This window comes from Camelus dromedarius, chromosome 25 (assembly GCF_036321535.1).
Source record: "Camelus dromedarius isolate mCamDro1 chromosome 25, mCamDro1.pat, whole genome shotgun sequence".
NCBI classification, from domain to species: Eukaryota; Metazoa; Chordata; class Mammalia; order Artiodactyla; family Camelidae; genus Camelus; species Camelus dromedarius.
In genome coordinates, this window is record NC_087460.1 from 9,419,186 (window position 1) to 9,437,597 (window position 18,412).

General features: G+C 38.0%; 1 protein-coding gene across 2 annotated transcripts in view; it reads right to left on the minus strand.

The window, feature by feature from the left end:
- Nucleotides 1-808: 808 nt before the first annotated feature.
- The window catches only part of RERG (RAS like estrogen regulated growth inhibitor), a 91,296-nt gene continuing 73,692 nt past the window's right edge, over nucleotides 809-18,412 (minus strand). Inside the window, exons 3-5 of one of the 2 annotated variants that reach the window (XM_010988866.3) lie at nucleotides 11,154-11,210; nucleotides 4,114-4,187; nucleotides 809-2,552 (exon numbers count right to left, since the gene is read on the minus strand). In XM_010988866.3, the coding sequence (XP_010987168.1) occupies nucleotides 2,145-2,552; nucleotides 4,114-4,187; nucleotides 11,154-11,210 (539 nt within the window). In that variant the 3' untranslated portion in view covers nucleotides 809-2,144. The remainder of the gene's footprint in view (nucleotides 2,553-4,113; nucleotides 4,188-11,153; nucleotides 11,211-18,412) is intronic. The other variant, XM_031444053.2, reaches the window with a different exon arrangement.

Sequence of the window (18,412 nt, forward strand, 5' to 3'; positions counted from 1 at the left end):
TTTTCTTTTCTCTAGTTTATTTTATGTAAGAATACAGTATATAATGCATTTAATATACAAAATATGTGTTAAGAGACTGTTAATGTTATTGGCTGGGCTTCTGGTCAACAAGTAGGCTATGAGTAGTTAAGTTTTGAAAGAGTCATAAGTTACACACGGATTTTTGACTGCGTGAACAGTCAGCATCTCTAACCCCCTGTGTTGTTTAAGGGTCAATTGTGTTCTTCAAGATTCGGCTCAGAAACCATCAAATGGACTAACATGTGTCAAGTTTTATGTCCAGTTTGTCTGTAAATATTTGTTCATAAAGAAATAAAAGCAAAAATAAAGCGAGTCTTCATTTTCTAAATGAAGTCTTTAATTTCCTAAATTTTCTCCTTCTTATGTCTTCATTCCAACAGCTCAAAAACACAAGCTGTATCTCAGTCCACTAACATACTCTAAGTGGGTAATAGTAAGGACTAAGCAGTCCGACTTTGCCTCTCTGGGTGCAGATCCTGGCTCCACCCACTAAATAGCTGTGCAGACTTGTTTTCCCTCGTGGTTCAGTATTTTCATCCTTACAGCCATGAATGTAACACTATCTCTTGCATAGGGTATTGTGGGAAAATAAGACCATGCATATGGTGTTTAAAACAGCAACGTTAGCACTGTAAAAATAGTAGCTATTATGATGAACAGGTGCTTGTTTTTTATATCACATTCACTGATTCGTCAACTCTGCAATCCAGCTGTCTCCTGAGGTCTCTCCTAAAATCACAAACTTTTCCCGTTATTGCAAGAAAGACTGCCCGAATGTGACAGAACGTGAAAATTATGCTTTTTATTATAGTCACATAAAATAGTCAGTTACAACAAGTTGTCCAAATGCATTGGTGAATTAAAGCCTCCAACTCTTACAAATTTTTATACATATATCTATGCATTTATAAATACGCACATATGTAAAAGATATATATTTTCTTCTAAAATAAAGTGCCCAAATCTTGATATATGGGGGCATAACAGGGGAAAAAAAGAATCATAATGCTTTATCAGTTATTGACTGTACTTTCACAATAAAAGAATCTGTTTTGTACACATTTATTCAGGTATAGTGAACTTTAATCACTCATTCTTTTCTGAATTCTCCTAAGTGAATTAATTTATCCAAAATATTAGAAGCCTCAGAGCCAACCAAATGAATCAGAGGCTAATTCTTCTTACTGTGCCTCGAACAGAGCCTGGGCTTCGCAACAGAAGGGTTGCTAAGCTTCATTCTTAATGTTCCTGTATTTTGGAATGTTGTCTTTCTACTAAAATGATAAGTAAGGAGAGAAATGAATGAGCCACCTCTAATTCTAAATCCTCTGTTAGCATTCAGTTAAGTCAGGGTTTGGTGAAAAGTTTCCTATTGTCTTTCCATCACCCTGGGCTGGGTGAGAACTGGCCTAGCAGGATTTGAATTGAGGGGCCCCTGCTGTCTCTGTAATAATTAAATTTTATTGGCGCCACAGAAGAAGAATTAGGGTGCAGTAATCAATAGATCATGGAGAGAACCAACTCAAACTGAAATGAAACTCTCTAGGACAATGGAAAACTTTGTGAGAACATGTTTGAATTTAAGAACCAAGCAAGGGTTTAAAAAAAAAAAAAAACAACTAGATGATTTAAGATAATTCAGAAAATCTCTTCAAATAGGAACTAAGACTCTATTCCTTGGTCCTACCTCTCAGCCATACTTCCCGTGTTTTCACTGTATTTTCTATCATCTTAGACTTCTAAGGTGATCATTTGTAGACTTTGACAAGGAATGGAATTTTAAAATGCCTTTGAAAAGACTTTAACCTACTGAAGCAAGGTGAAGGTGCCTAAAAATAGCTTTACGAACCCAGCCATTTCAGAATCTGGTGATTACATATTCAAATTGCAGTAAAGAGCATTTTATTCAAGCAGGAAAAGGAGAGATTGTCAGGACTGAAATGGCATTAAAACACTCGATAACTTCCCAACATATGGGAGGCTGGGACCCATGGGAAGCCCAGACATTGCCCAGAGTCAGAACAAGGAATGGAGTATTTTATTTGGGGGGAGAAACAAAAAGCAAGAAAATGTTTCCAATGACCTGACCCACCTGCGCAGGGCCTTCCCAAGAACAGAGCTGCCTAGCTGCTGATTTTGGTGAGCATCTTATTAATGGCTTGCTTGACGTGGGTGGTGGAGCTGCGTCGCCTCGTCTTGCCCTGGACCATCCTCCGGCGCCGCACCTCTCGACACAGCTCGTAGAATATCTCGGTGATGTTCCCTTCTCCGGTGCAGGCAGAACACTCGTAAAAAGCACAGGCCAATTCTGTGGCCAGCTTCTCCCCTTCCTCTGTACTAACCTGTCTGGAGTGGTCCAAGTCAGCTTTGTTTCCAACCAAGATGAGAGTCACATTCTTGGGCTTTTTGATCTCATCCAGGATGTTCTTAAGTGGCAGGACTTCCTCAAAACTTCCCCGGTCAGTAATGTCATAGACCAGCACAAAGCCTTCTCCCCATCGCATGTGTCCTTCCTTCTGAATGGTGTCTTCCTATCAGCAAGGAAAAAACAGCAGTCAGAAGACCTGGAAGTAATTGCAACATATGGACGTTGCAAATGCTAACCGAGATCCCTTAATTACTAGTCCTTATATTCAATGTCATTAAAGTCTCTTGGCAGTCTGCCTGTATAAGCTTACCTTCTCACTTTGGAATAGAAGCATTACTTCGGGAACTAAAAATTGTCTAACTGCCTAGACACTAAGTTTCAGCTTCTAATTTTTTCTTGCCACATCATGAAATCTGTAATCCCCAGAACTGTAAATAAATTATCCTCTTAGTTGAGCACATTGGCTCTGAGACTTTTATCACAATTAAAGAATTGGCAAATAGGTAACAGACAAGTAGACCCTACCCCACCCTTTGGAGATCAGAATCAGAGGCACACCTTACTGAAACTGTTTTGATTTTGTTTTGATTTCTGTTTTTTAATCTTCTCTCTTCAGATTAGAGATAATTAGCCACCAGGGCAGAAAAGAAAAAGTGAAAAATCGTATGGAGAGTCAAACTCAACGCCAGGGGATTTGGCTTTTTTTTCCTTTTATCTCAACAGCCCAAATATTATGCAGTCATACTAATGAGAGAAACTCATTTGAAGTAATTCTCAAATACGGTGATGAGTCCTTTCTAAGAAGGTAGCATGAGTGATTTGAAAATGCATCGTCTTTATGGGTTCAAGTAACTTCTGCCGGCATGTTCTTCCCTGTGGCCTCTCTCTTTGGAATCAGTGTTGGGTGGAAGGTGAGAGCATATACAGGAAGCAGGTAGTGATGAGAAGGGAAAGTGTATAATTAGCTACAAGAATATTTCTTGGATTAAATACTTTAATTCAAATCTTCTTGGGATCCTAAGTCACTGAAAAGCACCATGAAATCATTCAGCTTCCTAACTCTCATTCTTAGTCATCACGCCCATTCTTGGGAACCAAACCTATCTACAAATCTGTTTATGATTTCCAAACTGACTAGCTGCAAAGCAAATTTATATTAGCTTCTTTTTTAAGTAAGTTGCAATTGTTCAAAGATGTGGCTCAAATTTTCAGTCAGATCTGGTGAGGCTTGGAAAGAATATTACAGGAGAGAGTCCTAAAAATATTCTGAAAAAAGATTCTGAGGTCATATAAGTTTAGAATATAATATATAGTAAATTTCTTAAAGATTCACCTTATACATAAGCATATAAAAAGGCTCTCAGAACTTCTCTGGTAAAGACACCTGTTTAACTTGATCAGAGCATTCCAACACACATTTAACCATACAAGCCTATTAATATCTTGTGATCTTCCCAAATATAGGTGGGCAATTTCATTCTAGATGATATCACGTGAATCTTATGGTATTTTCAAAACCGTCTCGGAGTACTGGGTAATTCACATAAGGAAGCATACACAGGCTGCTGCAAATAGGTTAATACATAAAATGACTAGATAGTTAAGTAAAAAAAGACTTTAGGCATCATTAGTTAACTGTAGGACAATGTCTTAATTTTGTTCGTATTATGTGTGTTTCATTTTTATTTGACCCAAGCTATATTTTAGCTGGATTCCTTATTCACCTGACCAGCAGTATCTAGTATCTCCATGGTGACAGCTTCATCATCAATGGTCGCTTGGTGTCGGTAGGTTGATTCTGAAGGAATGAGCGAAAAAAAAGGTAAAAAATAAGTGCATGATTTAATTTGACCCTTAAAATTACAGATTAGTCACAAGAGTATGTCTGTTTTTCGAGCATAAGGGAATGGTCATTTTAGGAAGGAGAGGGAGGAGGTGGAAGAATCTGTGCCAGCTCTGTACCCTGGGAGCGCCTGGAAGTGACAGGTCCTAATACGAGAGCTGCAGGTGTCCGGGATGTAGCGTGGGAGAGTCTCTTTGCCTCTTACTTTATTCTCCTATGAGGCTAGCTTCCTGATGTTCTCTTCCTGCTAAAGTGAGGCCTCCACATCCTAAAATGAGGGAGTGACTCCCACCAAGTGTGTTCTACCTTGATACCCCAGAAAATCCAGTTCCTGGAACCATGTTAATTCCTGCTCCTAACAAGGCGGAATATAGACGAGCTACTCACTTCCAGACCTCAACCCTAGAAATGTGATAAACACTAGAGGGAAGTGGAGACTCTCCGTGTGAAACATGACCGTGTCAAGCTATGGGGAACCTGGGGGGCAGTAGAAGGTGGTTGGACCCTACTGTTTGGGGGTTGGGGGAGGAAGAGTTACCCAAAGTAGAGGGGGTCTGGGCAGCATGGAGGGGAGAAAGGACAAAGCAGAGTTCTCTTGTTCATGTTGTCTCTTCAAGGTAGAAGAGTGCCAGCAGCTCAGTACGAGCTGGAGGCTGGAGGCTGGTAGGTTAACATCGGAGTGGTCCCCAGGCTCTGCTGGGGTGAGAAGTTAGCAGGGACAAGAGCCTAGGTGGCTCTGGGCATGTCCCTGACCACATGAAATGGAAACCAGGGGTTAAAGTAAATGCCAACTGGTGCTGCTCTAGACGGAAGCTAAAACAACTGACATAAAGCGCTCGATAAATGACTGACTGCGTTGATGCAGTTTAGGCTGAAGGACCCTCCCAGAAAAGTTCCAGGAAAATGGTAAGAAGGAAAATGTGACAGTAAAATGTAAGAGGTATGGGTGACAGAAATAGTCATGCTACTTGCTCTTATAAAATGAACTTCAAAGAGAGAATAAAATACATAGAGGGGTGGGAAGTATTTGAGGCTGTAATGACTGAGAATGCCCCAGGGTGAGAGGCATTGAACAACATCAGATCAGAAGGACTAGCAGGACACACAAGGAAAGAAGTCCCGTACCTCAACCGATTACAACAAAGTTTAAGGATATTAATGGCAAAGAGGAAAACTTGGAAGGATCTAGAGGAAAAAAGCACAGCTCCTACAAAAGCATGTGACTCAGATCGACACAGGACTTCTCAGTACCTAAACCGAATTCAAGATCTTAATGGAGTCAAGAAAACCAACAAAACTACAGCAAAATCAATCTAGAATTACAATTCTAGATGATACCAAAGTACCAGGGTGGAGGTGGGGAAGAGACCAGAGGCAGGTTTGAGGGAGCTAATGTATTTGTCTTATTGCAAATGATGATGTAATAAAAAGAACAGAAAAAAGTGAGTAAAATATTCAATTCAACAAATTACACGAGGAGGGGGAGGGTGTAGCTCAGTGGTAGAGCACAGGCCTAGCATGCACAAGGTCCGGGGTTCAATCCCCAGTAGCTCCACTAAAAAAACTCAAAACACAAAAAGTAATGAATAAGAGAAAAAAAAAATTAGAAGAGGAAAACTGAATAAATCCAAGAAGATATAAGGAAAGAAGTAAAAGAGAAAACAGCAGAAAAAATTAGATAAGGTTAACAAAACCAAAGCATGGGGCTTGAAAAATTAAAAAAAACACACAAAACAAGTAGGGAGGGTGGGAGAGGTAAAAATCTGGCAATACTGACTAGTAAATTAAGAGAGAAGGTGAGATCAAGCAAAATTTAGCATAAAAAGAGGAAATAATTACACATTCTGATGAAATAAAAATAAAATAATATTATGAACTGTATACCAAACAAATTTCACACCCTGATAAATTCCGGAGGGAAAAAAAATGAAGAGACTGATACAATGAGAAATAGAACACTTAACTAGATCAATAGCCAGCAAGGAAATGTAAATGCTAATTGTAGATTTCTCTTTATCATAAAAAACTACACTCAATTGGCTTAATAGAAGATTTCTGTTAAACATTAAATAAGATGTTACAGGAAATTAAAAAAAAAAAAAAAGGCTAGCTACCCAATTCCTTTTATGGGGCATTGCATGAACTCCAACGAGAAGTATTACAAAAGTAATAAGAAGAGAAAAAAGAAAAAACATCATAGCTCATTTCATTCTTGAACATAGATTCAAAAAAATATAATCCAATATATTTTTTTCAAAAAATATATAATAGCTAGCAATACTACTTACCATTTGAACAAAAATTGTTCTTAAAATGCCTTCCTTTTTAAAAGGACTGGCATCAGCCCTGGAGCCTGGAAAACAGAGTTCTGGGCTCCAGTCCATCTCTTTGCACCAAAAGTTGTCTGACAGACAGGGCCATTTTTCTCAGTTGCTTCCATGATGAATAGTATATGTATTTCAACCACAGAAAGCCACAGGAGGGGGGAAATAAAATATAATGAAAATAGTATGAAGTTGTGTGATTCTTTGGCTGTTTGTTAACTGAAATGAAAATGATGAGAGGCAGGAAATGAGGGAATGTTGGCCACAGACAGAGCAGCGGGTGGCAGCGGTGATTCGGTCCAAGCTGAATATGGTTTCATGCCATGTCAACTATTTTTTTCTTTAAGTCTCTTCTCTTTTGCATTAGGAACCCATGTCTACATGTAAAACAGTGGACGTGTTGCTGACAGAGGCGAGCTGTTGTACATCCACGTGCTAGCTTTTCCGAAGAGAATTCTAACACAGTGTACTGAGTACTTTTGGAATTAAACTCTACTGCTGATTCCAAAACATAAGGAAAAAACATGTATGTGCTTAGAGGGCGGAAGCACTTTTCTTTTTGTTCATGCTCACAGAAAATGATGATTTTGACTCTTTTTTTCTTGAAGAGTAGGGGGGATGGTTGTTTAAGAGATACTTCTAATTGAACCGAAATACTGTATACTGTAAAATCAATATTCATTTCAAAATGGAATTAGGCATATTCAATTATCCACGTAAAGTTCACTGGATAAGAGAGATGCATGTTTCCGTGCCTCTTTATGAGGAGAAGCACATTTTGTATACTAAGAGAAGTTGATGCTCAGAGGGATATTGTATCTGATTAATCCTCCTACTAATTTAGCTCTTTTGCAAATTTCAGGGTATTAATACGGACTTTTGGCCAGTACAGTAACGACAACAGATAGTAATGTTGATTTATGCTAGAGTGGAAATTGTACTGACTTGAATTCTAGTGCTGGTCTAACCACAAACTAGCCACGTAATCTGGGATAAATTTACTTCATTGGATTTATTTCTTTATTTGCCAAATGACGATCTCAAAGTTCCTTGCTGTGACGATATTAAATAGTTCTGTGAGTTGGCTAAGCACCTCTGCTTTAGTATCCAGTTGAGAAAATGTGTTCTGGGTGTGTCTCTCTCTTAGGGTGAGCCTTTCCCAGCAGAGGGAACTGTAATGCAGGAAGGAAGAAACAATCACAAAATCAAAGTACCAGTGGATCCAGTGTGTCTCCCAGTTCCTACCCTCACTCCGGTCTGAGCCTTTACTAACCAAATGGAGACACCATAACCCATTCAAACACAGAGCAAGGTGCCCCCCCAAGTAGGAGTGGCAGTGACAAGTGCTGAGATACAGTCCCTCTCTTCCCCTCCAAATGCCCCCAACGCACACTCATCGGCGCAGACACACAAGCACACACAAACACACAACTGGACATAATCTAAGCCTTATTTGTGTTCTCTGCCACGATCATCAGCATTTTCAGAGGATAACTAACATGACTCTTGGAGGTAGAGATTCAGTTTTGTTTTTGGGAATCTAATCAGAACACGGGCAGCTGTCATTCTACAACCAGAACATTGCCGCCACCACCATCAGTCAGAGGGTTTTCCTGGTTCGATGGTCTAAGTCCAAAACCCTACAGGGCTTCAGTGGCAGTTTTCAAATGCAATTCACAGGCCAGCTCTGGCCTCTGACAAAGATTTCACTGGTCCACAGCAAAATGAGAAACATGTAAGGAGAACTAAAACTGTCCTTGAGAAAGATAGAACTTTTTTCTTAGATTATATCCTTCAAAACATATGGATGTTAAAAATACTTCCTTCTTTTATGAAATGTAAGTGCCAGCAGAATGTGAGTGTAATTCTCCCTCGCCCTCTGAGCCTGGCATCTTAACTGGAATTTCTATGATAGTTCCTCTTCTTAAAAAGACAGAAAACACCGAAATCTAAAAGTTTGGGAAACACTTGCTAGCAAGAATTTTCTTTACAGAATTATTTCAGAGTAATAGATATTCCGATGTTGTTAATATGCTGAATGGTGTTCACCATCTCCAGCTTCTTATGAAGCAATAATTCTGTTACAGGTTGATACACGGCACCATGACTTTGAGGAAGGCTCTGAATTCAGAATTCAAAACTAACATTTTTTCCGCAAATACACCACTTTGCTTTCTCAGGTAGTTTTCCTCTCTGGTGGTGGTGTTGCAACTGTAATAGTACGAAGTTAAGCCTAGGAAATGTCTGGTTCGTCTTGAATCAAATGGATTGGGAATTCGTGTAAGCTAGAACTTGCGTGACTTCTAGTAACACGTGCGCGCGCACACGCAGGTATCCAGTATCCAGGGTGAATAAATGCAAACCTCCCCCGAGAGTGAGTCATAGACCTGCTACCCCTGAAGTCTGATGAGCACTCTTGTTGCTCAGCAGCTGCAATTCTTTTTGAGCAGCACCGTACAAGGTCATGCAATAATGTTTCATTGTGCTCAGTGCAAGAAGCCTGCGTTACAAGTAACTGATGCAGGAGATTTCTATTATTAGCAGTTGCTTTTCAGAATGGACAAAACAAAAGGGACAGTGGTTCACCTAAGACTAATTAAAAAGTAACGTTAGTTACTGGAACATATTCAGAGAGAGCTCAAAAATTTTATGAGATCATCTTTAATAAGCTTAGTCTTTTGTTGAGAGGTACTGGTACAGCTAAATAAAATTAGCATTTTTCTATTGAACTCCCATAAATCATTAAGATTCTCATGGACAATAACCTTTATAAAGCTTATATAAGTAATAAAAATACAAGAGAAGAGTAAGCATTTACTTAGGTCGTGCAAACAATAGATAATAAATGATTTTTTTTAAAGCAAATGTATTTTTAGATCCAAATATATCATCTTAAGATTAGACGGTGGCAATACTGAACAAAGGTCACAAATTATTGATGTTGAAAAACTTTCTATTTAAAAGGAAAAACAGAGAAGTAAAGACGAATGAATTACATGTAGGCATGTTACTCTTTTAGATTAAAAGATTATCATAAAGATGTGAATCTTCCCAAAGTAATTTATAGTTTTAATGCAATTCCAATCCAAATTACGTCATATTATGATAGTTTTAAAAATTGACCTGGAAGAATGAATTAGAGATAATGGCCAAGATAATTTTGTAAAAAAGTAAAGAAGGAAGGCTTTCTCTCCTGGGTACCAACATGGTCTAAACAACATACAATTATCAAAAGAGTGCTGTACTGGCATTGGGTGAGAAAAGCAAATCTAGAATTGCATCCTGGTGAAAATGATGCCACCTATAAGAAAAGGGTAGCATTTAAAGCAGTGAAAGTATTATTAATAAATAATAGGGAGACAGTTGGTCAACAATTTGGAAAAAATGTTGGGTCTTCTCCTTGTACTTCTCACTAAAATAAGTTCCATAGATTAAAGAGTTAAAAATTAAATAAAATACAAGCTCACTGTCTGTCGTCTTCCCTGTTCAGTTTCCCGTCACAGTCTTATCACTATTTGACATGTATTTATTTGCTTATGGACTTTTCTCTCTTCACTAGACTGTAATTTCAACAAAAGCCAATGCTATCTCGTTCTATTGATTTAGCCCCAGGACCTAGAATAATCTGACACAGAGGAGGCATTTAATACATATTTGTTGAATGAATGAGTGAAAGCAATGGAAGGAGCACAAGGGGAAAGAAAAACGCCCTTTTAAAGTAAATGTATGTAAACTTATAGTGATAATCAGGCACAAAGAACCAAAAAACCAACGGGGAATCACCTTTGCCCATTTCATCATTCTCAGCAAGGCCAGTTCGCTCTGGGGCACTGTGCCCAGTCATGACGTGAGGCACATCTTTCCCTCTTCCTCTGTATTTCAAAGTTGTTGACTTTTACAAAACCAACGGGGGTTCAGAAGCGTTAACAAACAAAAACTCAGAGGCTTAATTCAGAGTAAAATCTTAGCTTAATTTGGAACCCATGAATTTGCAGTGTAATTTTGAAGAAGGGAACTAAATAGATGACTATTAAGTGCTCTGCTTTGGACTATGAAAAAAATACGTGATGAATACTTTACCCATCAACGTTATTGCTGCTTTCAAGATCCACAGAGATCAATTTTTACTACTTTAAAAAACATTTTTTAAATAGGCTGAATGAGATTCCTTGGAGAGAAGTCGAGGAGAAACATAGTTTATTTATGCATTTTCCCAAAAGGAGCATTCACAAGCTTTATTTCACTGTTACACTCTCGTCCCCATGCCATTCTCTCCCACACCAAATGAGCCATGTCCACTGTAGCCTCCTTCTCCCATTAGGATGATGCTACATTTCCTGATGGAAGAGCATCACGTTGTACCCACTCCCTCTTGTCTCCGGTTTAACCTGACTTCCTCATCTCTGCACTGAAATCCCGTAGGATTCTAAGCACAGATGACGTGCAACACACAACCGCCTGCTTACAGGGCTTCTTTGACAAAGCGCTTCCAAAACAGCTGCAAGACGCTTTAAAAATATGGCAACAGAAAATGTCATTCTCTCTTTTGGGTCATAAACTTTGACTTGAGAGGAGGATGGAACAAAATTTGACCTACCGAGGGTGGGATCATATTCCCAGATGAAGCGTTTGGTCAGAAATCTCACTACAAGAGCTGTGGAAAAAAAGAGCAACATTTCAATCAAATCTGTTAATTTTCTCAGCATTCTTACCCCTGTAAGGAAAGAGAAATAGCCATACAACTACATGTGTTTTATAGTTCTTTGTCATGTAAATCTAATAGATTTATTTATGTTTATTCAAGTACTTTTAAAATTCCATATTGTGGCCTAAAAATTGGTGTAACGTTTTAATGGTTTACTGAGCATTCATGAACAGTTTAGATTTATTCCTTTAGTCACAAGGTTGAAAATATTGCAATGTGAAAATGCTCACATATACAATTTTTAGCAAAACAATGCATTCAGCCATAAACCATCACAACATGGGTGTCTAAAGTTTGAATACTGATAATGATTGAGAAAGGCGAGTTAAAATGTAACCATTTTGACTGTAATGAAAAGATATTTGTATTTTAAAAATGTTCAAAATTAGGGGTTTTATTGGTGATTCATTAAAGCCCTTCAAAAGTAAGGCTTATGAAGCATTTACAGTCAGGATCAAGATCGGGAATGATGCTAAGCACTTCACTTGCATGGCCTCCTCGACCCCCACTTCATCCCTACAAGGCACTTGCTAGGATTGACCCCATTTTTCAGATCAGGAAACTGAGGGTCTGAGACGTTAACTCATTTAACTGAGCTTACCTAGTTAGTTGGTGCCTGAGTCAGGAATTGAATCCAAGAAGGCTGTTTCCAGAGCCTGTAATTTATCCATTGTCCAAGCTAAATTTAAAGCCTAGGCCATCTGGATAATATTTAACTAGAAGATGAGTTAGAGAAAGAGCAGCGTTGAGACAGGTGGATTCTGTTACCCTCAGAACTGATGGGACACATGCTGAATATTTTCTTATGTTTGTATTATAATTGAAAACAATGGTTTTTAATCTTTTGAAAATATTTTTTGGAGGAGAGTATCTCAGATACTTTAAAAACAGAATGAAAGCTTAGGACCCTTTCCCTGGAAAAATGTATATACATTATAGTTTAGCATGTAATTTCACCAGGGTCACCAGCCCTCTGAAGACCCTCCATGGTCTCCCTGGGATGCCACTGACCCTAACTGAAGAATCAACGTCTACTGTATTTTATCATTTAAAAATACCCGTTATGGTAGATTGATTTTTACTGAAATGCCCTGTATGTAGTAGTCGAAAGATACGCCCTGAAGAAACAGGACTAGTTACTTGGAGGTTACTGTCCATCTCTCCTTTGCCTATTACCTCTGTTAAGATCAACGTATATACCCCCCACTGCAGTGGCTTGTATGAGAGATCACAGTGCAAATTGCAATGAAAACCTCATAAAACAGACCACAAGTATACGTGGCTTGGCTGGAGACTGAAAGTGGCGATGTTCTTTTCTAATTACAGAGTGTGAGGCTGGATTTGAGCCAAAATACTTGCAGTGCCTAAAGCAGCAAGGCCACTGACCCGATAATCCTTCCCACAGTGGGCGTACTTGTGGTTTTATCGTCAACTTGCAGAGTCTGTCACTGTCCGCTCTCTTGAGACTCTTTTTCTTCTTTTCTTGCATGGAAGAAGGAGTAAAGCACTGGACAGATATTTTTCTGTTTTTAGATTAACTGTGTTACTAAACGTAACTGCCTGCAGGATACAGTTTCCTCTTTTGTTAGAACATGGAGCGTTAACTTTAAAGTTTATGACTTAGAAAAATTCATTTATCTGGCATCTTTCAGCCATGAGCTATCAAAATTAACATTTTTTTTTTTACATAACTGAAGTACCCCAGTTCCAAGACCCATTAAACGTTCATCATTTCTCAAAGAAATCTTTCTAAAATGTTTTAGACACACCATTGCCTTTTAAAACCGAGTAGACTGAACATAACTAAATCATTTGTAAATGTCTGGATCTTAGCTAAGAAGCTTGATCAGTGCCCAGTGTAGTTAGTTGGCAATACTCAATACTTTTAGAAGCTCCAGAGTGGCTGAGGCAAAAAACAAAAACAAAAACAGAAACAAAAACTCTAGAGTGTTAGGGCCTTTGAGCATTTTTAGTTTTTTGATCGCATATATATGTATTTTTCATATACAAAATATATAATTTTTTCCTCCCTCAAATACTATGGCTTTCTCTTTTTTGTCTTAGTTTCCAAGGCTATCTTAATAACTATTTGTAAATCTATCTTATTACTTTGATTATTCCAAAGACTGATAAGTCTTATTAACAAGCTTGTTAGAATTTTGTCTACTATTGGAGTGAATCAGTTCTGGCGTTTGGTTCTAAAGAACTTGTTCTATTAATGAACAATGATTCTGGTGCCCCTTTGAGATACTATTTTGTGGTTGATAAGTTGTTCCTGCTGCTTCTGGGTTACTGGCTCAGTTTCAGATCGCCACTCCCTTCCAATGGGCATTGCTGCTGGGCTTAGCCAATGAAATCTGTCTACACATTTCTGATATTCTTTTTTAAGGGACCCACATCATTATGTAATGGTTATTTTAACAATGGGATCATACCCTTTTAAAAAATCCAATCTATTTCAAATGTAGCAAAAAAAAAAAAATCAATAATCGCTTTGAAAATTTGATGTCATATGTTCATTCTTTGAAAACGTGTTTTCATCTGTCTCTCACAAAGATTATTCATGAAAAAGACAAAGGCATTTGAAATATTTTAAAGTTTTCAATATTATTATAATTTAAAATGGCCAGTCTAAAGAATGAAAATAATTTTACAGCTGTGGAAATAATATCTGCTAAAGGCTCTACTGTTATTTATTTATTTATAAATTTTGTTTTGTTTTGCTTTTCTGGAGGGAGAGAAGGTAATCAGGTTTGTTTGTTTGTTTATTTATTTTTATTGGAGGTGCTGGGGATTGAACCCAGGACCTCGTGCATGCTAAGCATGTGCTCTACCACTGCGCTATATACCACCCCCTCACTGTTATTTAAATTGTCTGAGATGCTTAGGTGACATTTACCATTTATTCATGTAATTATAAAACTTCACCAGTATTATTTAACCCCAAATTTTATTATACCTTAATTATGAAATACGATTTTCATATGGGATATATTTACCATATCTCACCCCCTCCACCACTACAACTCTCATCACACGATTTCACCTCATAACGACAATACACTTGCTTCCTCAGTGGTGTCCCTACTGTAACTGCCTTAAGCTACTCTCCACACAGCAGCTAATGATTCTGTTAAAACGTAAACCATCTCATGTCACAACTTTTCCGCTAAATTCTCTCTCACCTCATCTCATTGAATAAATGTTTCTTGAGTGCCTTCTCTGTGCCTGGTCCTGTTTTAGGCGTTTGGAATAACCCAGGAGGCAATTCAGAAAATGATTTCTGCACTTACAGAGCCTCTTTTCTCCTGGGAGGAGGCAGATAATAAAATACAAATAGTAAATAAATGATACAGTCTGTTAGAGGTGCTAAGTGCTATGGGATAACAGAGGAAGAGCAAGGTAAGGCGGATTCAGCACTGGAAGGGGAGGGTGTAGAGATGTTAGTAAGACAGGGTGAGCAGGGTAGTTCTTGCTGAGAAGGCTATAGAAGAGATGAGGGAAGATGTGTGGGGAACAGTGTTTCAGGAAAAGGGAACAGCCAGTGCAAAGGCTCTAAAGCAGGAGTGTGTGCTTGATATGCTCCGAGAACATGAAGCAAGCCAGTGTGGCTAAAGCAGAATGAGCGTTAGTGAGTGCAGTGGCTGATTAGATTATTTCCTGTCAGTCACATCTTCCCCTTCCATAAATCCTCTACCACCACCACCACCACCACTACTGCCATCACCATCACTACCATCACCACCACTACCAACAGTAATAACTGAAATAACTGAAATGCTGCTTTGTTATTATCATGATTGTTTTACTTAATTCCTTCTTTAAAATGTATATTCCATTAAAGAATGGGATTTGTTTTATTCATTACTGTTTTCTAGTGTCTAGAACAGCGTCTGGTACACAGGAGACTAAAAAATACTTGTTGAATAGATGAAAAAGATGTATGAATTCACATCACAGTTCACTCTTCTTAACAGTTAAATAGTAACCAGGCATTGAGAGAACAGGCAGAAAAATTAACCCAAGAGAATTCACAGCAGAACCATGCTGTAACATTTTCCTAAAAGGCTGCATACATATATAATCTGAAATGCCTGTTTTATGATCCTTATACAAATTACACTTCTTAAAGTTTATTAAAACAATAAAATTGATCTAATTTTCTTTTGAATATCTTGTCCCTTCCATCCCAAATATCCTAAGCAAAGGTTTTCTTTTGACGTAAAATGGTGGTACTGATAATCTTTATTTCCACTAAGAGTTTAACATAAGGTCTTGTTTTTCCAGAAGTTTTAAGGTTTGACATATTTGGTTTCAAGTAAGTCTCTGCATTCTGAAATATCTTACTTCTTCCCATTGCCTTGAAAACCCATATCTTTCCATTAAATAAGCCAAACAACCCTAATGGATAATTTAGAGAACATTTTCCTCATTTTACCTAATTTATAACTTTCTTAAGTAATTCTTCACCATTTGTGCTTTATTTTCGGTATTACTGACACTAAATTTCATGATTATCAATGAAAGGTGGTTTCCAACAAGATGGAAAATTCACTAAGTAGAATTTAATCCAAAGAAACAGAATTAAAAGTGACATCAATGTAATAAGTCAATAGGATAAAACTCCGTTTATAAGCAAGAGCTAAAAGACAAAATTTCTACATTAAAATAGTCAAGCTACTCCTCAAGTTTAACAAGTCTGGGCTAGTTATTCAAAATAATTGCTGATGTCATTATCATGATGAGGCAGACATCAGAAATACCAGATTTAATGACCAGGATAACATTCTTCACTGGAAATTGATTGGATATAATCTGTGCAAGAAACCAAGTGTTCAAAAGAAATGAACTTTTCAAAGTAAATGGGAACTCACACACATGGTCATATACTCCAAAAAAATTTAAGAGATGTACTCAAGAGAGATTCAGACAGAACTTTCAATTGATTGTTTTGGAAAAAATGAGCTAAAAAGTGTTTACAATGGAAAGGTCAGAACTTTTAGGATAGGAAAGGAATTTCTACTTCAACTGACAGTTCTTCAAGGAACACGATTTTTCACGTGCACATTTTAAATAAATTTTGAACTTGCCTTTGATCCTGACAACACACGCAGTGAAAAGCCTTGATTTCATATCGGCTCTAAAGCGGTGCTTATCATCTTCTATATTCACATTATAATGAAAAGTTACTTTGAATATGTATTAAGTGATCTCTGCGGTTTTCATTCTGCAACCTGCAGGACTTTCATAAAAAATATATATTTACCTGTACATTGTAAGACCAGGTAACTTTGAAATACTTTTTAACGACCTTCCACAAGAGTCTACTAAGTTTAGAACAATTATTTCACAAAGAGTTTTAATTAGTCTGTGAAAGACAGACAAACATTTTATTATAGGGAAAGAAGGCAAGTGTGGAAGGCAAATAATACTAGCACAATCAGAGTCCATTCTGGATTTTACGTATATTCACCACTTATTATCTGAATTATTTTCCCCATGTTTTTTTACAACCAAATTTTTCAATGTTTAATAGAAATGCTAAAGCTTAAAAACTAAGAAAGGGCATTATAATAAACTGTCCCAGTATCCTAAATGTGAAACTTCTCAAAATTATGATGCACAGAATGACAGAATACCTTTTTCCCTCTTCTTTCCCTTTCTACTTCATTACAGTACTTACAATGTAATTATCTGACCAGCAAAAAATGTTAAGCAATCGTTGTATAGTATCAAGCTTCGATGGGTGGCAAAAATCAATACTAAATTGCTTTCAGTTTGAATTTGATGATGTATAGGGGAAAATGCCACAACAAATAGAGTGTTGGAAAAATAATGAAAAGGAGAAAGATAAGAGAGTTTCATACCATTTGGGAACTGTTTTCTCACTTCACTAAGCACAACATCAATTTAAACAATATCACAAAAATTATAATGGGGAAATATTTAGGAATAAAGCAGTCTTCCTGGTATCGTTCTCCACCTTCATTTACTGGGTGTGCGCTAACAGGTCACGGGCTGTGCTGCATCTTCCCTCCGCGGTGCCCGGTAGCGTGCACTAACCAGCATGTACACAGTACAGCAGGTGCGTGTGTGTATGCATGCACCTGTGTGTGTATATGTCTGTGTGTACATCAAGGAAGCAGTTTACACTTCCTCCTGAAGTATATGCCCGCTCTTGTCTGACACATTTTCAGGGGGTCACCCCCTCTGGTCACACAGCCATCAGCTGCAGCAAGACGAGTGACGTCAACTGTTGCCGCTGTGGTGAGTCAGGGCACCTTGCGCCAGAATGCATGACTGAGGCCACAGCTTAATGACTTTCCTTTGTCGCCCCTCCTTTTCTGATTGATGGTTGTATTACTTTCTCTGAATCCTCTTCACTGGCCAAAGGTTGGCAGAGAGAGGCTACTCCCAGGCCAGTGAGCTTTATTTGCTGTGGAAAAGGAGGAAAGGGATGGGAAAAAAATTGACCCTCTGCATTTAACTACAAAAAAAAAAGTTTATGTTTAGTTTGGTAGAGGTGTTATGTACAATGCTTTGTTCAAGTACCCCCTTTCGGCACCACTGGGGAACAGGGGTTGATGAGTGGGAAGAATTGGGTCAGACCAGTAAGCCCGTCCAGGTTTCTTGACTACGTTCCCATGTAGGAGGTAAAACGAATTCTGGAAGTGTCTGTGAGCTTCCATCCATAACATCCATTTTAGCATAATGATGGCCTTGGATTGTCTGACCTCAGTAGCTATTAAATGACATCAAGTGACATCTGCATCAGGTCCTGCATAGGACATTCAGTTGAGTGGGAGTAAACAAAACAAAAAGACAAAACAAAACAAAACAAAACCAAAAAAACCCCCCAAACAAACCAAAAAACAAACAAAAAACCCTTCTTTTTTACTGATGAGGAATTTACCACCAGGAAGCTGCAGTCTCAGTGGTGTGGTCCTCCACTGTTACTAAACTCTTCATTTGAAAAATTTCGGGGAGGAAGTCGTATGTACTTTACATTTGGGTCCATTTGGAAGAGAATGCATTGTTTAGTCACCCAACATTGTGTTTGTGACCAAAAGAAAAAAAAAAATCAAAACGCTAGTGAAAATAAAGGCTTGAAATGTCTCTAGAAAAGAGTGACTTTCTAGACATATGCTTTG